Source organism: Limanda limanda, chromosome 13, assembly GCF_963576545.1.
Source record: "Limanda limanda chromosome 13, fLimLim1.1, whole genome shotgun sequence".
NCBI classification, from domain to species: domain Eukaryota; kingdom Metazoa; phylum Chordata; class Actinopteri; order Pleuronectiformes; family Pleuronectidae; genus Limanda; species Limanda limanda.
Genome location: NC_083648.1, coordinates 8,940,926 through 8,965,584, shown reverse-complemented (window position 1 = coordinate 8,965,584; position 24,659 = coordinate 8,940,926). Strand labels below are relative to the sequence as shown.

At 39.4% G+C, this 24,659-nt stretch overlaps 2 protein-coding genes across 2 annotated transcripts; one reads left to right on the top strand and one right to left on the bottom strand.

Annotated features, from left to right (window-relative positions):
- Positions 1-2,739: 2,739 nt before the first annotated feature.
- rgs20 (regulator of G protein signaling 20) lies at positions 2,740-10,444 on the bottom strand. The gene is made up of 5 exons (XM_061084960.1): positions 10,256-10,444; positions 4,536-4,705; positions 3,953-4,027; positions 3,630-3,864; positions 2,740-2,928 (listed from the first exon to the last, which is right to left on the bottom strand). The coding sequence occupies exons 1-5, from the start codon at positions 10,442-10,444 to the stop codon at positions 2,740-2,742; spliced, it is 858 nt and encodes a 285-aa protein (XP_060940943.1).
- A 1,504-nt stretch (positions 10,445-11,948) lies between these two features.
- LOC133018279 (V-type proton ATPase subunit H-like) lies at positions 11,949-23,584 on the top strand. Its single transcript, XM_061084599.1, has 14 exons — positions 11,949-12,049; positions 12,654-12,753; positions 12,871-12,960; positions 13,545-13,658; positions 14,538-14,642; positions 15,291-15,350; positions 16,012-16,109; positions 17,128-17,320; positions 19,616-19,794; positions 20,075-20,200; positions 20,777-20,878; positions 22,041-22,153; positions 22,406-22,414; positions 23,541-23,584. The coding sequence occupies exons 1-14, from the start codon at positions 11,949-11,951 to the stop codon at positions 23,582-23,584; spliced, it is 1,434 nt and encodes a 477-aa protein (XP_060940582.1).
- The last annotated feature ends 1,075 nt before the right edge of the window (positions 23,585-24,659 follow it).

Genomic DNA, 24,659 nt, shown 5'->3' with positions numbered 1-24,659 from the left:
TAAGGGTCCGGTTCATACGTTTTATCTTATTTAAAAGACTAAACTATTTCACTCATCTCTCTGAAAAACCTTTTCAAATAATAAATGTCCATTTAGATTCACCTGTCTATTTGATTTTTAAGAGCTCCTTAGTTTTTGATCTAACATAATCCTATTATTTAAATATGCGGAGGGATTTTAAAACAATTTACCGATATTGATGGTAGTTTTTTTATAATAATTTACCTGATTACATCTTCAGGTCTATTTAGCTGAAGTGTTGTGAGGGGGGAACCTCAGTCTTTGTTTGAACTGCATATAACCTGTTTCAATTTATTTTAATGTTTTATAGCTTTTGTGGTTTAGAGATCAAATCATTCAGGAGTCCATAAAATTATTGTGCTTTATTTTATCTTAATCAAAATGCCCACAAGTCATTATTTTCTTGGAGAGTAGCAGAAAAAAACTAAACCATATACTGTAAACATTCACATTATTTGTTTTTTTAAATGTATCCTTAAGTAAACTCAGCGCAAATTAACACTTTTCATATAGTAAACAGAAGAAGAAACAACATTTATAGGCATCACTCCAAACCATTGGCTTAGATTGTGTTTTGAGGTTGATCTGCGCAGTGTATCCATCAGCTCAAATTGCACATAGTAAGTTAAAGTTAACTCTAAGACAAGTAGAAGTGCCACCGTGAAGCAGACAGGTTGGCAAAGAACGCTCGGATCAGCCAGCCCTATCCACTGATCTCTGTCCACTGCAAATAAACACGTGTTTTCCTCCTCCTCCTCCTCATCCACCTCCGCCTCCTCCGCACTACCAAAATGGATCGATGTAGCCATGACTAAGGAATCGAGATAAAACCCACGTGATAATTTGGCCAATGAGAGGGACAATCTCCAGTAAACTGGCCCCGTGCTCCAGTATCCACCCTTACGGCCAGAGTCTGAAAACATCCGTTGCCCATGAGAAAGATGTCGTAAAGTTGAATGTCAAGGCACTTCCCCATGTGAGGATCTTGTCTTTGAGTGACATGTTTGTGAGGCAACAAAGTAATTCAACTAGAACTATCAGAATACATAAAAGTATTGAACACTTGGCAACTCCAATTTTACTCAAGAGGAAATGCTCGATGCGGTTATACATAGGAACACAGTTTACATGGTGGCTTTGGTGTTGCTGCTGACCTGGCCTCCCCCCCACTGTCAGTTTCAGACCATCGGTATCACGGAGCAGATGATAAGTTGATCGCATATGAATTTGAGAAATGCTTCATTTTACAGGTCCATAATTTCTGAGTAATCTCTCACTAATTGTCATGTTTTCTGGAAGGAAAAATGTGATGAAGTCCATCCCCTGGGGATAGTTCTATTGTTATTCTTCACAACAATTAAGTAGAAATAATTCGTAGCGTCACGTTGATTTCTTATGTCAGATCAGCTGAAGGTGTTAATGACTAATGTACAGGCCAAAATGGAGTATTAAAAATAAATATAATAATTACATATTCGTTGGGAATTTCACTTTTTCACTCACTGGCAGAGTTAGATGACGACGTCCATTAAATACAATGTTGCGGTTCAAGCTACAACCAGCAAGTCATTGGTTCTCTTTAGCACAAAGACTACGTGCTTGATTCTTTCAAGGATAATTTTTCTATATTGTAAATCAAAGTCATATTATTCTGTCCAGAACACTTCATAAAAGTTTAAAAGGAAATTATAGAACCATAAAATGAAGTGATACCCAAATTTCTACTTTTTCTGACAGTCATCAAACAGTTTGCTTCCCCGTAGTTCTTAAATAGTCTTTGTACTTATTGTTTTTCTGTATTGGCAATAGATATCAATAAATAAAAATACTTTATCTGGTACATAGAAATGGTTCTTATGTCACTCTGATAAAACTGTGTTCAACCTATGAGGTGTGCAGTGAGTAGCACGTAAATAAAAAAAAATAATAGGCAATTCCCTGTGGATAAGATTGAGTAAAGAAAGACAGTCAGCCTTCTGTTGCTGACTGGAGTTTCTTAAGGAAACAAATTGCACAACGTGACAAAGCTACTGTCACTTAGTTACTTTCACCACATTTACAGTCGCTTCAACCACGCACAGGTTCTACGTGAACTGGAGTTGCCAAGTCGTTGTCACAGGTACCAAAGTGTGAGGTTCGGTAACAAAAACAGGTTGAAAACAAAGTAAATCAAATCATACAGTACCCCACAAAGCTGCCTGCAAGTAGAGCTAACGTGTAGCCTTTGACTTGAGCTTTGATTTTCATACGCAGTAAATAGAACCAGGCGTTTCCACATAAAATACCCACAATTCCATTTTTTTTACTATTTACAAACTCATAAATATATATAGTCTACAGTAGGAATCCTTTCCCTCCCCCCCAAACAAACATACAAAAACAATAGACCATAAAAAACTCTGAACACAAATAAAATAGATTATTTCTATCAAAAGAAAGAAAAAAGAATTCAGAAACGGAAACGTATTCATATTCCTTTGGAGTGGTTTGTTATGTTGATCCGTAGCAGTACTTGTGATTTCAAGCCCTCGGGAGATTTTGAGACCTGAGTGTCTTCGGTCAGGTGCAGATCACAACGGAGCTGAGATCCCTGGGAGGGGGGGGTTCATGTAATCCTACACTGAACATACAAAGTAAGTAAAATAAAAAAAAAGAGGGGACGGATTAGGTGGGTTCGGGGGGGTAAAGAGAGTTAAAAGATCACAGGTCGTCACCACCCTATGATTCAGGGGACTGCTCTGACAGAGTGTTGAGCAGGTTTTTGTAGGCCGAGGAGTTCATGTAGCGCGGGTACGAGTCTCTTTGCATTAGTGTGTAGATCTGCAGCTGGGCGTCGTCGAACGTTTGCAGGTTGGGCTCCTGCATGTTCCTATTGATGGACTCACGCACACGGGAGTCCAGGCTCACCTGAGGAGGAAACATCAGGAAGAACAGCGTGAGAAATGTTCTTTTTAAGAATGATTCATCATCTGCGGAAATATTGTGTTTTTATTTGTTTCTTTTAATGCGAATCAAATGACAGAATCCAAACGTGCATTTTAACATCCAATGTTCCTGTGAAGCACTTTGAATTGCATTCGATTTGTTTTAATAATGTAATGTTTGATGTATTGATAGAAGATCTACAGCCATAGTCTATATATGAAGTTACCTAAGTAGACAATTAGCGTAGCTTAGCCCAAAGATGGGGGACAAAACAGGCAAGCTAATCATTAATTATCACGTTAAATCTACTAATCTAAAGTGTAACAGAGCTGTTTTAATAAAAGGTTTTAGTGTCTTTCTATGTTTTTAAAAATCTGTTTTTGCACAAATTAAACATACCAGAATTAAGGTGTACATTTATGAGCTTTAGAGGTGGTTGTGGACAGATTTTTCACGTTTGGACGTAGCCACACTGGCTGTTTCCTCCATTGCCAGTTGTAAAGCTAAGCTAAGCTAACATCTGATGGTTGGGTGATTTATTATTTTTCTCATCTAACTCTCACTATGAAGGTGATTAGACATATTTGCTTGAATGTCCTGCGAGATGAACATTGGTCAGATATCATTAAGTTTCACCCTTTAAATCAGCACAGTTGTGACAAGAGGAATCTGTGCCGACCGACCTCTTTAGGTGAGAGAATAGAGATGTAGTCCTCGTAGATGACCCGAGCCTTCTCCTCCACCGTGCTCTTGTTGGCCTCCTTGCTGAACTCCTCGCAGGCCAACCAGAAGAGCATGTTCTCCTCGCTGAACTCGGTGCGGAGGAACTGCCTGAAGGCATTCCTCCCCGCTGGGCAACACATCAGCTTGTCAAACGACTGCGCCCAGCAGCGCACCTCTTCCAACGTGGGCATAGGGCTGCAGAGACAACACAGGAGTGAAGGACTTCAACGTTAACATAAAGAAACAGTATAGGTCATTGATGGGTAGAGTGAACATGACTAACCAGTCTTCACAGTCTGAGGTCCCTTCCTTGACGTCATAAGATGCTTTGCGGTTTCTTTCATCCCGGTCTTCATTCCTAATGATAAAACAAACGTGTAAACACACTAAAGAAGAGCCAGATAGAGATTGGACGAGACAGGATTTTCTTGAATTCATATGAAAGGCTCAACTGATGATAAACTGCACTTCAAATCCCCCCAGAGAAATGATGTAGTAAGACAAATCATTTATCCTACTGTGCACATCTATAGTTTGTACTGCAGTGTAACATAGACATGCTACAATAATACATATATTGTCACATGCATTTATCAGCAGGCCGCTATGTGCTCTACATATATAATCTTAACAAATGGACCTTAAACCAACCTTCCAAATTTATTACATTATTCTTTATTCTTTTCAATGCTCTGTCAGCAATTATTAGTCGAGTTATCAATTAGCTGGTTGATTTCTTTGATTACACATGTTTTAAATTGTAATAAAGCTACTGGACACAGATCTAGTCTAGAGACCAGATGCAGAAATATCAAGAACACAAGACACAAGCTGGGAAACTGCTGTTGAGACACCGGGCTACCTACCAGGAGCAGCTACAGCAGCAGCACCAGCAGAAGCAACAAGCATTGGAGGCCCGTGGATTGGCCTGGCCCGGCTGGCCCTGCTGAGCCGGTGCAGTCCCCCCCGCTGCCGACTCCTGCTGCACCGACATCTGCCTCTTTCGCATCTCCATCCGCTGATCTGATCCCATGGGCTGCAGCAGAGGAGAGAAGAGAGGGAGGCGCTGGGTTTAGTGTTTTGATGTCAGGAGTATAGTATTGAATTGAGATTTTGTGTCGTTGTACGAAAAATCTGTTGAGCTTCCGAAGCGTTCATGGGATACAGTGCAACACAGATGGTATGAACAGCACTGGGTGTAACAAGAGCAGAGGCGAATGCAGTGTGAAACCCTCACTGTTCTGACAGCATCACCTTCACTATGGTTGATTCAATCATTGAATGGTTAAATTCATTGGAATTGCACTTACCAGTTACCAATATCTGTTATGTGCAGGAATGTGTAGCCTGTTCTGACATGTCCAGAGGTCACACTGTAAAGGAATGCTGCTCCACTCAGAGTTAAAGTATATGGAAGAATAATTTGAATATTTTATTTTTCCTGCTGGCGAATATTTATCCACCAAGCACACTTTAGTCCCTCTAATCTCAAACTGGCTGCACGAGCCCTCATACACTAATTGCATGTGGAAAAACAGGATGGCTTTTAAACCATGGGTTCAATATCCATAATCCAAAATCTGAAATATCCCATTTGTGAAAAGCCCGAGTGTAAAATCAGTGCATTAAAGGATTTGCAAAGCTCACTGGGGCCAAGTGGAGCAATAAATTAAAAACACTCGCAAATAATGTAAATAATTGTGAGCTTGTCCTGCACCTTTAGGCTGCATCCATGGTGTTCGTGGGAAATCCGCGTTATAATTGAGATTATGGTTTCTCTGGCGTATTCACCAGAATCCCCCCATGAAGGATCAGGCCTGTATGGACTAAAGAGACATGGCTCTGCTCACAGAATGACTTCTTCTCTGATTTTAACAAATGTGTCATCTCCAGGTCACACACTGCCAAATGCTGTCAGATCATTTATGTAACAAAGCTGTCGCTTCCAACTCACCGCATCATCCGGCTACTGCCTGACACGAGAAAACGACGCTTCAGAAAGAGGAAAAAAAAAATGCCTCAAGATTTGGCGTATGGGAAGGGGAGGGGGGGGGGGGGCTGAAGGCGCAGCTTGCAAATCTATAACCGCAGCATCGCTCTATCACAGCCTCTCAGTGAACACACAATACCATTTGGTCATTTTCTAAAATGGATCCGTGCGCGGTTCCTCTCGGATTCGGGGGCTTTGCAGATTTCGTGCGTCGTGCCCAAATGGCATTCTTTTTACGCGTTGGGTGTCGGGCACTTTAAAGCGGCCACAATTGCGGTTGTATACGCTATATGGCTTGACTCGACAGCTAGAGAGACGATGAAATGGGGGGTGGGGGTGGTCGCATTCATTCAAATGAAAAAAAAGCATGATAACAACACATAAAGCACAATTCTTCTCCTTCAATCCCCGCTGCAGCTGCACGGACCCGTGAGCGGCTCGGTGGGATTTCTAAATTTTTTTTTTTTTTATCATGGTTCCTATAATAAGCGATTGAGCAGCAGAAACCGATTCGTAAGCAACTCGCATCAGATCAATGCGAAGTGCCTCCATGAAGAAGCAGAGAGCTCCATCGCCCCGGACAACCACCGAAAAGACACAGCCTAGATCTGTTAAAAGCCCACTGTACGGCGAGATAGTGACATGCCATTTTAAAACGCCGGGGAAACGAGCTAATAACGCCACGCTCGTCGAATATCCGTGCAATGATACATCAGGTTTGCTACCAGTACTTACAATTTCACCATGTATGCACAGCAAGAAGAGGTAATTCTTTGCCTTGATTACATCCGATGGCACATAAGGCTTTTTCCCCCCCGAACGGCTGCTGCAAGTCAGTACGCATGCGTCCTGTCTCCAACTCGTAGTAGCTCAGTGAGGAGCGTAAAGCCTCGACAGTATGGAACAGGTTCACTGTGCAGGTCCAACCAACCCTGTCTTCCACACGAAGGACTGCAGACCCGAGTGGTTGGATGCTAGATTGGATATTATCAATATTTTTATTTTCAACATGTATCTATTCAATAAACAAAACCTGCATAAACTCCATCTGAGCTTTGTTTGAATTTGCAAAATCGTAAAATATGTCAAAGCTTGTGCAGAGAAAGTTGTGCCAATGAGCATTTTGCATGAGGTCGCTGTCTGTGGTGCTGAAACAGCTCATTCACAGGCTGAAGGATAACACGCCTTTGACAAACAAACACTGTTATGCAATCTGTAAAGGTTACTCTCTAATTCACTTTCTTCAATGATGTGTCCCTAAACCGCATCTCATTTAGTGTCCCATGAATGAGTTTTTAATCCATTAGTCATGCCCTCACTTAAACTCATCACAAAGTCTCAGTGGGAAAGGCAATACTTTCATGTCAAATACATACGTAGAATGTGTTGAAAGTGCTGCTAGCTGTTATTATTCTGAATCTGTTTTCATCACTTTGCTTGTTTATTCATGTAACATGGATTTATTAGATGAACTAAGTATGAGCTCTGGAAACTAGATTCACCTGAACAAACATCTATATTTTATTTATTAGATTTATTAGATGAACTAAGTATGAGCTCTGGAAACTAGATTTACCTGAACAAACATCTATATTACATGTAAAGTCTGTTGAAAATTGGCCAATTTACCCCTTTGTGTAACTGAAGGATTGTCTCATCTTTAAATCCAAACTTGAATGCTCATACATTCTCCACATTCGCATGTACATCTTTGAGAAAACCTCAGGACAGTTTGTTTCTTTAGTTTTGTTACTGATGCTGCCACTCTGGTTTCTTTCTCTCTATGTTCTTTCTCTTTTTTCTTAACAAAGGCGTCTCTTTATATTGGGGAAAAAATGTTCAAAACACAGTTAAACAAATAAATAGATTATATAAATACATCCGTCTCTCTGTGTAGCACTATTTCTCTGATTTAAATCAACAAATCAAATCAAATAAATATATTTTTTATTTCCTCCTTGCATCCAACATATTACACATCTGGTTCTTTATAGTTAAGCATTCGTTTTTTGAGTGTAGCTCCCTTCACAGATGATTCCATGGCTCATCCACAGTTAAGGCCTGTGACCAGAAATCATTTAGAATACAACACTGCCATCTGAAGGTAGCTCAGACTATAGCACTAATATTATTCTCCATGCACATGATAATAAAACATAACTCATCTCATATGAATTTTTTGAAAGTCAAAGCCACGTTGGCTAGACGATGTATTTAACATGACCGCTAGTATTTTACATACCACTGTAACACTGGATCAGAGTAATTGCTCTTTCATACAGAATCGAGCAACAAAGTCATGTAATATACATTTTCACACACATCTTTCATTGCAATCCACTATATACCATCTAATTACATTTTTCTCTTGAGTGCACATCCTGTCTTGCTTTTTATAAACACCAGGTGGCACTCAATAGCCATCTATTCTGCAAAAGTCCAGTGCAACATATTGTATTTTACCTATTTAGGGCCATGCAGAGACGGTGGGAGGCTCTATTGTATTTTGAAAGGTTTTTATTTCTCCTTTGGGGCCTTTTCAGGGCCTAGACATGCTCAAATTCTCACCAAAGTTTGCAGGAAATTTAAAACCCTAAAAAATCGTTGAATTCTGGAGTAATTTGAGATGGGCGTGACAAAATGGCTCAACAACAGCGACTCCTGAATATTGTGCAGTTGTCAACCCGCTGCTGTCATTCACACTTTTGCTTCTATTTGTTGATCTGTAGAAAACAGAAAAGAGCGTATGATGGTTATTAGCCGTCACGGATCTTAGCGTTAATTTTTTAAGGGAGACATTATTTCTATCCTCAGAAGTACTTCCCAGCATTTTCAATGTTTATGTTTCTGAGAGGCATCTGATATTTCTGTTAGCATTAAGCTGAGTGTCATAGCAGGTCGGAAAATGTTACTGCCAAGAAAAAAGCGTGAAGAAGAAGATCTTTGACCTTTCCGAATTCTGGTATCAATATGAAACGTGAATAATAACCTAGTGGAAAGAAACATTTTAAAAAGCATCATACGTCTCCTTTAAAGGACATTAAACACTCTATCTACACTCTAATGAAAATCAAATTCAGGAGAAGTGTGAATATTGCAAGTGAAAAGTCTAATCTGTTGTGTCTTTCTGTTTCAGGGAGTACCTTGGACTACAGCACCAGTCTGAAGACCAGCCGCAAGCTCCGGCCAGGGCGGATCGAAGCTGAACTGTGCACGTGTGTTTGTGTATTATTGTGTGGATGAGTGTGTGCTTTGACCGTTTTGATCGTCTTCAGCTCATTTTGTGTAACGACTTGAGAATCAAAGCCAGGTGCTTTCCTCCTCCAGCAGGTGCTGACCTCATCCCTTGTTTGCATCTGGTGAAATGGACGTCAATTTCCATTTCTCTCCCCTCATTTCCTGTCATTTCTTTACCATCTCTCTCTGATGAAGGTATAAAAATATCCCACAGAGCTCATAGGGAAAAGAAAGCTGAGCGTGTATGTGGCCAGGTAACACAATGATTAGCTGTCAAGCCCCCGCTCATACAGCTTCTGATGTCTGATAACCTGTACTGTTGCGGCTAACTAGTAGCATAACTCCACCTATCATCAACTGCAAGCTGCATCCATGTTGGCAAGAGCAAGAAAAACACATTATTCCGACTTGGGTGCGATCACACATTGTTCCAGGGTAATTAACCCTAATGCTAACACCAGCTAAACAGTCACATGTCTAAATTAGCTAACATGATTGTCGCACTGTTGGATTTTATTTAAGTTTTATTCGGATTGAACTGACGGCGGAGGTGTATTTGCAACTCTCCTGTCAACACTTTATTGTCATGTGTGAGATGTCATCAGTATGTCATCAGTTACCAGAAATTCCTGCTATCTCAAGTCAGACAGAATAAGTAAAAACTCTCAGCTTTTAGTTTGAATAGGAGCCATTTTTAATATAGTTAATTACACATTTTGCTCTAACTTCCTGGACATGCACCAAAATTCAATGGTTGCTCCTCAGGCCCAGGCTCCATTAAGTTTGGCGGAAATCGCTTGGTTGGTATTTGCCTAATCCTGCCAACAAACAAACAAAACAACAAACATATCCTGCAGGGCAGAGGTCATAAATAGTATGGCACTATTTCAGGACACACCATCTATTTATTTTGATCTTCTTAAGCCTCTCTCAGACAGGAAGGGCCTCCCTAAATAGAGGTTTGGCAAGAAGCAAGGAAGGCTGCTGACATACAAACAAGAGCAATCTGGTCGCAGTAACAGCAGCAACAACAACAGAAGACAGTTTCTTTTCCCGATTAATGAATATAAATAATGTTTGAAAGAAGGTGACAGTTTAATTAGACAGTCAGGCCGATTCCTTTTGAACACTTGCAGCAACAGACTTGTGTTATTTAGTTATCTGTCACACAACAATTAGCATGTTGTGATTCAAATAGTGTAAAAAATGTGGGTTCTGAGCAAATAAACTGTTTTGTACATTTGTGGTTTTACTTTTGCCTTTAAAAATGTATTTGCTACATGGTTATTAGCTCAAAATTAATAAGTAGTAGGTATATGATCGCTACAATAGCAATGCTTAACTACCACATGTCCATACCTCAAGGCACACCATCTCCTGCTCCTCTCGGCTGGGGTCACTGTAGTTCACCCGGTACCCCACGCCGTGCCGGCAGGCCCGGGCCAGCCCCCGTATCCGCTGCCACATCAGGGCACGGTTCCGTCTGATCTCCCGCAGAGCAGACGTGGGCCTGATCTCCCACTGCCTCACCGCTCTAGCACACGGCATGCTCCAACCATGAAGCCTCACTCTCCACGTGAGGCTCGAGTCTGTTTGAGATCATAAGAAATCCACAAGGCCCTCGCGGATCTCCTCTGTGTTTTCCAGGAGTCTTTTCAGAAGCATAATTGTGATAAAGAGACAGAGAGAGAGAGAGACGCAGAGGCCAGGAGTAAAAAAAGAATCAGTGACCCTGACCAAGAGAAGAGTGTTTACAAAGGAGAGGGCAGAAGGGGATTAGAACTATGTCCCCACTGGATGCAATCCTGATTCCTCTGCTTTACTGCGTCTCACCAGCTTAGGCCAGATTACGCCAGGAGGTTTTAGTGTCTGAGTGAGATGGACGGAGAGAAAAACTAGTGACAGACGTGGGTTTATTTGTGATTATACATGCCGCTTGATGAATTCCTGTGTAATAAAGGATTAAAACACATCGGTAAACTGTCTTTGTCGAGGAAACATATGGCCGCAATTAATGCTATTCACCATTCGCATGGAGGCCCAGTTAAAGTCCTGAGATGACAACTGTGTTGCTGGAGGTCGTGGGATTTGACTGAGAAGCTCCTGACATGTTTGCTTGTGTTCCAAATTGCTTGTGATCAAAGCTCTTCAGTGTGAGCAATCAACTGACTTTAGCTCTCTGTCATCGTCACAAAGACACAAAGTTTAAGCACAACACCAAATGATAACACGGCTGATTGGAACAGTCTTTATATAAAAAGAACATTTGCTTAATGAATCCTTTGAAGTGTTCCTTAATATAAAGCTTTTATATAAAATAACACTTCAAAGGAGTCTCTAAGCAATGAATCCTTCGAAGTGTTCCTTAATATAAAGCTTTTATATAAAATAACACTTCAAAGGAGTCTGTTAGCAAATAATTATTTGTTGTCAGTTTGCTTTAATGTAGCAGTGTCACTGGTGTTAGATCTTTTGATGTCTTAGATCGAGTGAAAGATTTATAAGATCTGAAGAGAGAAAAGACTGTTTTTGACCTGAACGATCCCTTTATAGTGATAGGGAGAGCACCACCTACTGCCAAAAGAGGTAAGCCTCGTTTCAAAACTAAATTCGATTTTAAATAAAATTTTCTCCATGGGGTCTAAAGGCCGGCGTATGCTTCTGCGTTTTCAGGGACACGCAAGCGCAAGAGCCTCTTTAGTGCCCCTTCTTTTACATTACATTACATGTCATTTAGCTGACGCTTTTGTCCAAAGCGACTTACATTTTTTTAGTACACTCAGCATTTATGAGGGGCCATTTAGGGGTTCAGTATCTTGCCAAGGACACTTCGGCATGTAGATGGGGAAGAGTGGGATTTAACCCTTCTTGCCGGAGTCGCCCAAATTTGGAACTATAAGACAAAGCAACGCAAGCCTCACAAAGCCTGCAAAGCTGTGATTGGTTGAGGCTGCAGCATACCCTCCAATGTTGTGACACTGTTGTGTTTCCATCCAGGTGTTGTTGTATTTTCATCCGTACACATAGTGTTGTGTAGTGGATCTGTATCAACATGGATATCCGCGGGGCGGTTGCTGACGACCCCACAAACCTCATCGCTGCCAAGGCAGCCGAGGTGCGGGCCAACCTGGTGAACTGGCAGTCCTACCTGCAGTGAGTACAGCCACACATTGTGTGTTCACATTCCCTGGATACTTTAATGGGTACTCATGTCCAATCTAACCAAATGTACTACTGTGCAGCCTAAGGTCCAGATGAACAAACTATAATCAAGACATGTCCTCAAATTTAACGAATCTAAAATCTGCTCTGCTCTTGTTCCTCTGCTGTGATTCACTGTCTCGAGTGACACTTCCCTTTTTGAGCCTGTGTGTTTGAATGCAGTAGATCTGACTTATGACTCATATAATACATATAATATACATATAATAATTCATATAATATACCCCTACAAATATGATCCTATTGATTCCTTCTTTCAGTTCTAATGGCTCTGCTATGACCAACAATAACAACCTGTCTTCATGGACCATCCATTGTGTGTTTTGCCTTAACTAGAACATGTGGTATTTACAGGTTAACTATCATTATTGTGCAAGCTTCTCTCTCAATTAGAAGCAGCATGCTAGTGACAATTCCTCAGTGTGAGGGTCAGTAGTACTTGATGTAATGTCTTGCTCCAGTACTAAAGAAAATTTGTGCACAATTTATAGTAGCTTGTGCTAAAATGTTTGTGTCTCAATCACATTTCCTTTAGGAGTCAGATGATTTCAGCAGAAGACTGCGAGTTCATTAAGAAGTTTGAAGTGGCCAACTCTGAGGAGAAACAGGTCATTCTGACCAACGAGGGACATCAGGTATGAGGGCCTGTACTTTAACTGCACAGAATATAAGCAGTGTGTTCAACAGGTCAGTTTACACAGGAGCTGTTGTGTCTTTCTGAGTTTCTGAATATCTGTTTTGCTTTTGCTCAGTGTGCCAAGACCTTTCTGAACCTGATGGCCCACATCTCCAAAGTGCAGACAGTCCAATACATCCTGACTCTGATTGATGACACCCTGCAGGTACACACACAGACCTGCTGACTTTGGACATGTAGGACATGCATGTTCATATATCGATCACATCGTTTCCCTCCCAACAAGAGTTTTGATTTAAGTTGTGTGTATTCACACATCTTCTCCGATGTCGGTAGCAATGACAGGACAGGATGTTGAAACTTGGTGGTGCCTTCACAGACATACGTGCTCTGGAAAAGTATTTAGAATGTGTCAAGTAGATATGCATATGTAGAGATACACTTTTTACTTTTTAATTAAGTCAGGCAGACCAGGCTACTCATAGGAAAACATTTGCCTTAGCTCAACATAAAGCTATGTTGTCAAACATTTTCCCTCATGTAAAATCAACAACTAATGTCAGCTTGTCTGCACTGTTGATTTATTATGATTGTTGTTTTCTTAAGCTAACCAGTGGATGATGTAATGTGACTTTAATCGAGACACCAGACTGACTAATTAGCATCTGCCAATTTATTTTGTATACCGAGATACTCAATCATTTGCTTGTAAAGATGGATTATGTGCGATGCAGTCAATTCGGTCATATCCAAGAACTCATCCAATATTTTATTTCAACTGTCTCTCAGGAGAACCATCAGAGGGTGAACATCTTCTTCGACTACGCCAAAAAGACGAAGAACACCGCCTGGTCATGTTTCCTTCCGATGCTCAATCGTCAGGACCTGTTTACTGTCCACATGGTGAGTTAATGGATGATGTCAGTTTTCTTGTGTGTGAGAGCTGTGAGGCAGTAGATTTCTGCTTCATGTGTCCATCCCACTTTATTGAACACAATGTCTCAAGATAGCGTCAACTTTGTTTTAACATCATGACATTGTGCAAAGTTTTTTATTTAAAATCATGACTCAGGAATAAAATGGGAGTTTGTGATCATGTTTCCTCCAACTTGTGTGGCTGTTGAAGGCATACAACTGCAGAGTGGTAATCAAAGTTTAGTGTTTGCAAAATATCTCTATCTACTCTGCCTGTACGTAAAACCCTGTGCAACCCCGGATTCCAGAAAATCCTTGATCATTGTTAAGCATCATCATTGCGTCCTGATCTTATTTTTCCAGATAAAAAGGTTGTATTCCATTAAATGTTTCACAGCCATGAATTTTTCACATACTAGACTCTGCTTCTAATCATAGCAAGGCATCAATTATTCCTCACAAAGGAACCTTACCAGCATTTCCATGAGAACAGGCTATTAATATAATGATTTTTCCCAGAAACCCTTTTAAGAAAAAACTTGATGTCAAACTGAGTTCTATGATGGAGCCTGATTAAGAATACCAGCGAGATGGCATCCAGCAGGTGGACATAATGTGACCCAAACTATGTGACACTACACGACAGTCACTCTAACAATCATGCCGAAGCCTTTCTCTAATTTACAGCCTCAATATTCATCTTCTCCTGGGGAGGAGGAAATTGGAGAAATTACTTTGTTCCTGTCTCATCACAGGACACATTAGTACTTAACAAGCTGAAGTGTTAAATTGCAGATTTCAAATGTCAACTGTTGGTAGACTGTTCATTCAAAGCAACATGACTTTGAAATGTCCCTCTTATATTAGGCTGCAAGGATCATCGCGAAGCTGGCTGCGTGGGGCAGTGATCTGATGGAGGGAAGTGATCTGAACTACTATTTTAACTGGATAAAAAGTCAGCTCAGTTCACAGGTAAAAATGCAGAATACACATAAAGTCAAACTGTCTAACCTTTTATTTTACAGAAAATTGTGTTTCCTTCTATTTTTTTTGATTAACAACAGTTTATTACAATACGGTGTACTTAGTAGTTGTATAAGTGTGTGTGTAATATACTGTAAACTGTTTTTTCCTCTTAAATTCATCATATCATGGTTCTTTCTTTTCTCAGATATTGGGATATCCGCTCCTTAAAAATGTAGCTACATCTTTCTAATGGAGTTACATTAATTTTGAAAGAGTGTTATTATCTATATAGAAATCTTCTATTATCTGTCCCTGTAAACTTTGCCTGACTTAGTATGATGTATGGAATCGCATTGATTTGAGCTGGCTTGTTAGATTTAGAGATGGTCTGAAGTTTGGACTGTAGGTGCTGGCTTTGCAATGGCAGACGTGTGCACCAAACAGTGGGCAGCTAAACCAAAACTGCTTCTTATAATTGTGTTTAATATTCATTAATCTCTTCAACAGCCAAGCAACAAATCACTCAGCATCCGCTGTCTCTGAATTGCATTTGTGGCAAAACTTGCAGCACAAGCTGTGTTGTTCCAGTGACACAGTGACTCATCTCCAACTGTGAACATTTCTGCCCCTGTTCTTTTGCTTATCTCTCATTAGAACCTACATGGTACAGGTCCAGAATCAAGCTCAGGAGCAGGAACAATTTCCCCCAGTGAAGTAAATATAAGTGAAGTGCAACTTCGGAAAACCTGGGGCTTCCAGGAGGATGAAAAAAAGCAGGATTTGTGCAAGCTGCAACGTTTCAGCTGTCACTGGACTTTCACTTCTGTTCTTTCCCAGCTTTTTCTCTGTCATCCTGCTCTTGCACTGGAGTTTGTCATCAATACTTGTAGAAAGATGGAGACCAGCATGGTGTTGGCTGCCACTGGTTGTTTGCAGCTGTACAAAATTGCATGTCGTAAGCCTCTTCACCCTTTATGCTGAAAGCGCATGACGAACACAGCTTTTGCTGTACTATTCTATTTTCTCCTCTCAGCTTCCTCCACTCTAATCTCAACTCTAATATTTACATTGTTCTGCTCAGGTGTGATGGGTCACTTGTCCCTGCTCTTGCTCTGTATTGTACTACAGAGTCCGTGATCTAGCATGTGTTCATGTGTATGGACGTGAACTGCAGGTGCAAGGCCTCAGGTTTGACAGCTGATGGTGCAAGTTTTGGACTGGTGTTCTTCCATGTGCTGTCTCTGCTTGTCAACTACTCAGTGTTTCAGAGCTGCATTGATTGAACTTGACCTTCTAACATTTGGTTTGTTTTCCTATTTGCGCAGCTAAGGCGCCCACCTCTGTTTGATCAGATGTTTGCCTCTGTCCTTTTCAGAGCTCTCAGAATGTCCAGTGTGTGGCTGGGTGCCTTCAGCTGATGCTGAGAGTGAATGAGTATAGGTTTTCCTGGGTGGAGGCTGATGGGGTCAACTGGTGAGTATAGAATCAGGCTTTACCTGCTTATCTGAAAATATATATTTTTTAAAACCTGTAACTCAAGCATCAAATATGTTAATGATTCAATATAAATACATTTGTTTATTGTTCATTGCAATAGTTTTAGATCGGTCAGCTCTCACTAAATTAGCAACAAATCAATGTAAATCTGACCTATTAGAAGAGTTAGCGGCAAAAGTTAAAAGTACTCAGCGTTATTGCGTAATTATTCCTTCAATAATCTATTGTAAAAACAGCCAACAGTAACGGAATAAAGCTCCTCATGTATCTGTGTGTGCCACTGCTATCATGGTGAAATCACCAACCTGATGGAATCAAATAAAATTGAAAGGGTAATGTGAGTTCAAATAAATGTTCTGAGCTCTCAGCATGGCTCTGACTTGACTCATACTGGATAACTTATACATAAAATAATTTTTTAACTACAATAAATCTTTAAAAGCCACTGTACAGTTTGAATGTTCTATATTTTACGCCACCTTTATTTTTTATGTGACTGGCCCAAAAAGAACATGAATCAAATCCCCATTAAAATCCATCTAAGGAAAATAATCCTCTTCAGATGTGAAAGGTCAGTTATTCTGGACATGTTTAAATGAAGAGGGTAATTGGAAGAAACAACAAAATAATTTTCTATACCAATGTTGAATGTCAAAGTGTTAGCTGTGCAAGTGAGTTTTTTACTTTAGTATTTTAGTATGTAAAACTGGCCTTACTTCATAACTTGGATCAGATAATTCTTGCCCATCTCTGCACTTACCAGCTATTTCTGCAAATGCATGACTCGCTGTAGTTATTAGTACTGGTCTCTGTATTTTGAGCAACTAGTCCGTTGCTCCAAAGACTGTCTGAATATTTCATTTTCATCCATTATCAGAGATAATGGATGAAAATGAAAGCTCCTCTATTAGTAAACAGGTGGTAGGTGAAGATGTACTTCGTAGCACTTTTCCCTTTTTTATTTATTCATATGATTTTTTTCTTTCTGTTTAAGCATTACAGCGGTGCTGAGCACCGAATGTGGCTTCCAGCTCCAGTACCAGATGATCTTCTGTGTTTGGCTCCTGGCCTTCAGTCCTCAGCTCTGTGAGCATCTGAGACGCTACAACGTAGTGCCAGCCCTGTCCGACATCCTCCAGGAGTGTGTCAAGGAGAAGGTCAACCGAATCATCCTGGCTGCCTTCAGGGTATGTGGAGAAAGTTCGGTGTTTTGCTTAATTGCCATTTTCACACTGAAAATTATTTTACCACACTGACTGAATTGCTCGTCCATATTGTGGTGCTTTGTTTAAACCAGTGGTTCCCAAGGGTTCTGCAAGATTTCTTATATTTTACTTTATATTTGGTTTAACAAGCAACCTCATAAAAACAAGGCAGCATTTACATATAAGGGACTTTTCATATTCTATTTCCAGATGTATAAAATGAAAAAATTATATTAATCATCTTGGATGTGCAGTAATACAGAGGCTAAGAGCACAGTTACATAACTTTTCTAAATATGTATCCAGGTAATCAGTTGTCAGAACAGCAGTTGTTAGAGCAACTGATAGAAACATGTGTCACAGAAGAAGAACATATGCCGTATGAACATTTATGAAAAAGGATTAATTGCAGTGTCGGCCAAGTTTGGAAAGCACTGGTCTGAAAGTCCTTTTCTGGCAAAACTCAGAACCATCAAACTTTTACAAATTTGCTTACAAAAGTTTTCAGGTAATGATTTAATTATTGCACTTTACTTATGCAGGATAGGATACTGATAAAGAAAGTGTGCATTTTGTAGAATTCCACTTTGAATTTTGAAATAAATTGACGGCGAGGTCAACGCTAATAACAAAGCAACAAAGCGAAACCCTGAAACTCTTCAACAATAAACTTACCTCACAACGCGTGTGTGCCACATAGAGAAGGGGAAAGCTACGTAAACATGAGAACTTATTGTTGTAAGTAAGGGTAGGTTATCATGTAGATTTTAAAGATGCTGGGATCAATCAAAAATATTTGAATATTTTCACCATTGTTTTCCATGTTGCTATTTTTCCCAAATGTCCTAATTATGCAAATTGTTCTGCTCAGCCCAGGGGACCAAAAACAGACTTAAATTATCCAGACCATCTGGAAGTCTTTAAACACATCGTCAAGGCAGTACTGAAGTGTATATGATTCAGTAGTACAATGCTGTTACTTAATGTTGTTTGAAAAAAACCTCCAATCCAGCTCCTGAAAACATCCCACTGGTTTTTACACATATCCTGTCAAAGATGGACAGATTCTGAACTTTTATTGGCACTGTTTGCTCCACTTGAGTCAGATGCTGTGAACAAATAACAGGCTCTTTTCAGAAAAGAAGATATTTGTAGTCCGTTGCAGCTCTGCCCTGAATGCAGGCTGAAAGGGTTCAATCAGAGGAGCAGTCTGACGCCACTTTAGTGTCACTCCAAAGTTTTGCCACTATAATTTTCTGAGTTTCTGGGACTTTGTCCAGGGATCCTGACCATGAAGCTTTTACAATACTTGAACATTGTGTTCTAGTTACAGCTCTGCACTCATCCCCTTCACAGCTCACTCACCAGTTTATCATATGGTTGATCTGCCCCGGTGATCAAAACATTTCTTTTTTTATATTCTTATTTGACACGTTTTGTAATCACCAGATGGATCAGATATCAGGTCGGCAACAATAGTCAACCAAAACCCTCCAAAAAGCTAAAGAGCATCAGAAACTCAATCATGACCGTTATAGGAGAGACCAAATGTTTGCGGAAAGAGACAGAGTCTGGTTAAAAAGTCATCCGTACTCCAAGATGAGCCAGTCCTTCTCTGCTAGAATTGATCCACGTTGGAAGGGCCCCTACAGAGTAGTGCGGAGAATCAGCCCTCTTACTTACGAAGTAGTCCTGGAGGATTCTGGAGAGGATCTCCGTGTCGTGCTATCCAACAGCTCTGGATCTGGAAAAACACCAGCGCTGTCGCATCATGAAGATCTTTGAAGAGGAGTCTGGGAATTCAAGATTCAAGATTCAAGTTTTTATTTGTCACATGCACAACAATAACATTAAGCAGTCGCTGTCAATGCAATGCTTGAGTCACAGGCTCTCTTATAGCATTGCTCAGAATATTACAAGTTGAAGAGATCCTTGGGTTCCAATAATTGCATAGGAAAGGAACGCCTCTTCTCATGGAGAAAGGGGGTGTAATGGATCGACAGCCCCCCCCCTTTAATAATTAACATTTTCGCACCATAATGTCCCAGAGAGTAAAGCTTGCCTTTTCAAATTGTTTGATTGTTACTGTGCTAAACCATAAATATTTAACATCCAGTTTTCCAGTCAGACTGGATTCTTTCAACTGACTATTTACTTATTTATTCTCTGATTGATTGATTGATTGAAGTAGTAAATATCTTATTCTTCAAGCAGACTGATCATCTACGATAAATAACTCATCAAGTAACTGTTCTCTGTGCTTTTGGTCTCTGACAGAATCTCCTCGAGAAGTCGTCCGAGCAGGAGACTCATCAGGAGTACGCTTTGGCGATGATTCAGTGCAAGGTGCTGAACCAGCTTGAGAACCTTGAGCACCAGAAGTATGATGACAAGGACATCACGGACGACATCAAATTCCTGCTGAAGAAGCTGGGAGACAGCATGCAGTATCTGAGGTACCGAGTGGACTCCATGGCACGAAAAGTCACTCCAGACTATTTATTTAGTATTTAAAAAACAATTAAATATATTATAGTTCTAAACTTGAATCTGTCATATGAGGCCGATTTCTTTCAAGAAACATTTTTCTGTAAATTGTGATTGATTGGGGAGAAGATGGCATTTCCTCTTTTTCCGAGAAACAAAAAAGCATGATGATCTTTGGTCTGTGCTCTTCTCTTTATTGAAGATCCTTTGAATGTTTTGTCGCTCTCTTTTTTTCTTTTTCATCTACAGCTCATTGATGAGGTACAAATATGAAATCAGGTCCGGACGCCTGGAATGGAGTCCGGTGCACAAGTCTGAGGAGTTCTGGCGTGAGAATTCCTTCCGTCTGAACGAGAACAACTACGAGATGCTCAAGTAAAATGAAGCAGATTCTGTAGCAAGGCTTTTTATTTTCTACAACAATTTTTTCATGACATAATAAATATTTCAATTCAAAATCTGAGTTTTGACAGATTTGCTAATGTAAAATGGGGTTGGGGTTTTCTTATCTGAACATATTTTTACCAGCAATCCGTCTCATCACCTTCCTCTTTGTACTCAGACGACACCCCCGTCTTAAATTTCCCTCAATTTATTTTTGTCTCTTTCCCTGAGTCTCATCCTCGCTTTGTCTCACCTAGAATCCCAAGGTTTCCCTTTTTCAGAGGATCCTTGTTTGTCATATTCTTCGATTAGAGTTTAGGTTTAATCTCTGTTTTAAAAGAACATTAGCCTTGATTCTCTGAGCAATCTATGCATTTGTACTTCCACCAGCTCTTAAGAGACAAAGAATCTCAGCTAATCAATTGCATTCATTCATCTTTTTTCAGTGAAGCTTTTGCCGGGGAGCATCTGAGAATTGTATAATATCAGAGCACATCATCTTTGCTTTTGACGCAGACAGACCTCACCATTTAAATGCCTCTTCTTTTGTCTGCCTGTCTTCTCTAGGATCTTGACGAGGCTGTTGGAGGTGTCTGATGATCCTCAGGTCATAGCGATTGCGGCTCACGACATTGGAGAGTATGTGCGACATTACCCACGCGGCAAACGGTGAGATATTTTTCATTGAAGACCAAATCAGGCTTAAAGATACTGTGTCTTTCAGAATAATATGAAATCACATGTGGTACAGTCCTGTAACAGATTCAATTTCCCTGAGGCCTTTGGGAACACTAATGTAAATATATATTTGTATATAATCTTTTCTTAAGTAGGTCTAGAGTTGAGGTTTGATATGTATTCTTCTGTTTTGTATTTATTTGATCATCAACCACACAAATATTTACATAAAACATTTTTTACAACACAAAAGTTTAACTATGCAAGACCGACTATACATGAAGATGGATGACATGACAGCTCCCTAAACGCGATGCTGATGCATCTCAATTGCCACCTGGTGGCTGGCTCCTCCATGTTAGTGGATGGAACATGGACCCAACTAAAAAGTCCAAAACGGATTTTAAATAGATTCTTCTCAAATATTTTTTCTGTAATTGTATACAGTTCGTATAACACTGATGTATATTCAAGTGCATTTTTAAAAAATGGTTTTGATTGGTTATTTAATGCTATGGAAAAGGGTTGAAACATTATGATTGACGGCTGAGACTGACTCAATATTGGCAGAGCATGTGTGTCACATCCCTCTTTATTTACTCTAACAGTGTTTGTTATGTGAGACATTAACAGGTGATCTAAAAAATGTGTTTTGTGTTTCTCCTTGATTCTGATTTTTACAATAACCAAGATGACCATGTTTGGTAAAATAAAGAGACTTCCCTCATCCTCTCTATACATATTATTTAGGCCTGTGACAGATCACTAATGTTATTTCTTCTCTAAACCTTCTTCTCTTTTCTTTTTACCTGTTGTCACAATCTCAGGGTCGTTATTCCTCCATGTCCAGCCTTATTATGATGAAAACACTCAGTTGGCCCAAATAATGTAACAGTACCAATGCATGTACTTTCACCTACTTTCAGACCATTTACTGAATTACCACAAGCACCGCCTCATAAAGGCCTGTTCCCTCCTTTCAAAGCACAACATCCTTTTTCGAGGCCAGTGACCTTTCGTAAAATACATAGAGCATTTCAGGGACTGGATTAAATTACCTGCTGCTGGACCAAACCGAATTAGGAAATGGGACCTTTTTTCTTTGTGAATAAAAGGCTGTCACCTATAATGCCTTTTATTCCTCCCATTTCAGGGTGATCGAGCAGCTGGGTGGAAAACAACTGGTGATGAATCACATGTTCCACAAGGACCAGCTGGTCCGTTACAACGCCCTGTTGGCTGTGCAGAAGCTGATGTTCCACAACTGTATACGATAAAAAAGCAGAACTACATTTTATCTGTGTAGTGCTTTTAACTATGCTCCAAGACACTTTACAGAGCTTTAAAATACAATGTGATTGTTATATTAGAATTTAAATCTTACTTATTTTTTTGTTTGGTTATTGATCTAGATTTGACATTGATAATCTTGCCCGCAATGGTTTGGTGACTCTTTTGATTATTATTTCTTTACTGATGTTTATTTTTGACTGCCCTCTTGTTGCTGTAATGTTGCAGATGTCCATAGTATGGGACTCATAAAGGATTCTTATCTCAACCATCTTCAAGTGATGGTTGCAGCAGAGCTTTGTGTTTATGGATGTTTATTTCATTGTGGCCGCATTTAACAGTTTGTACATATAGGCTAATTCTAGGTGTCAATAAAGGAAAAGTTAGATATTTGGGGAAATGTGGTTATTCCTTTTGCTGAGATTTAGATGAGAAGATTAAAACTACTTTCATGTCTGTGCGATAAATATGAACTTATAGGCAGCAGGTGCTTAGCTTAGTTTAGCTTAGCGGTGACTTTGAATCCAAGTCCATGTTCACTAAGCAGCTAATTGCTAAAGCTACATATATGATGGAAGTAAACGTTAATTTATCAGCTGTAAAATGTCTGTATCTGCGGTTAATGTTCTTTCATAAATAAATATGAACAATTCTTATCAAAATATGTTTGTTATTTAATATGTATGTGTAAAAGCTGAGGTATTCTCAAATACCCTCTAATGAAACTCCTCAGCAGCCGCATTGCAAACTCTACACGTTTTATTTTACTGACCAATAAATACTATGTCTTCACCACTCCTCTGATTTGTATTCTCTCGATCACAACACTCGAGTAACCATCCTCTTTTGTGTATTTTCTATCCACTGGATTGCTTGGAAACACTAAAAACCAACAGGCAACAAGTTAAAATGTGTTTGAGCAACTGTGGATTGAGGCTTTGTGTGTAATATCGGAGTGTAGTGCTGTTTCCCATTTATGTGTTTCCATGCACACAGGTTTTTCAATGACGTGTGAGCAGTATCTATCCACTAGAACAAAAAGGGGTTTTCAGTGTTGGTATTGGTTACTGAGGAAAATAAATTCAAATGTGACATTCATTCACATTCAGAGTGCTTCACAAAGTAAAAGGTGCACCAAGAAGAGGCAATACATCAAAATACAAATAGTACAAATTAAATAAGATAAAATAGAATATAATAAGAATAAAGTACCATTTGCTGGGATTAAAAGGACCATTTCCCTCTCAACTTTAACTCTGTTACTTCAAATCCAAGACCTCCCATGTGCCTTGCTGCTCGTCCTCGTCTTTGTTTTCCCGTGCCGTATCCTCCCCGTTCCTGTTTCTGTGTTCCTGTCTTCCAGAGGATACTCCAGCCAGCACCCTGCCGCCTCAGCCTGCCTTCTGAAGATTTGTTCAAATAAACTCTGCTTTTGTTCAGATCGGTCTTTCAGTGTCTGCTTTGGGGTCCAACCTAAAAACAATCCATAACAACAAATGTGTTAATGCAGAGAAAGTTGAAGCAACCTTTACGTCCAATCATTTGCATTTTAGAACTTAAGACATTAATTGAATTTGCTTTGTAGCCTGAAATAATATCAGTGTATTTTCACCATCATATAGAAATATTGCTTGCAGGACACAAAATAAGGAGCAACACACAAGGTTGATACTCCTGCTTATAGTTAGTAAAAATCGGGAGTAAAAATTAAATTAAATTAAATTAAATTAAATTAAATTAAATTAAATTAAATTAAATTAAATTAAATTAAATTAAATTAAATTAAATTATATTAAATTAATCCTGCGCAGTCCACTTCTGTGCAGGAGGCAAATTAAATTTAAAACAAAAAATCAAATTAAAAACAAAACAAAAAAAGTTAAAGCCCTCAAAACGCCAATTAATTTGCCTGAATAATAATAATAATAATTCTTACAACTTCAATAGGGTTAAAAAAAGAAGTACATTCCCAACTCTGTTACACGTTGTTATATATATTTATTTATTATCTATAATGTTTCATTTTGACAATTTATCATCAAATTTGCAATTATTGAGGCGAACTGGTGCATTTTCTGTATGTCTTGATTCCCTAGTTTCTATTTTTACAATTCAGTGTCAAATAAAGTATTTCAAAAAAGAATTGCATTGTGAAAGTACTCCATGACTAGCAAGGGGCCTTGTAAGTGTTTATTATTAGTACACTTTTATAGTCTATGTTTTTGATGCATTAATATGTCGGTGGTATTGAAATACTGTTGGGGAATTTCATAAATTAAATTTAGCCACATTTTATTAGCTTATTTTACAGTTTATTCTTTTTTTGTGTGTAAAATCTTAATATTAAATATTTAAACACACGTTCTCAGTCATTTCCACCATATATTCCTGTTCATGTTATAACAGCGGTCTCACAGTATTTATGAACAGTTCATGAACACGGATCCTCAGTTTGTGTCAAACCTCTGACAGAGCATGTGAC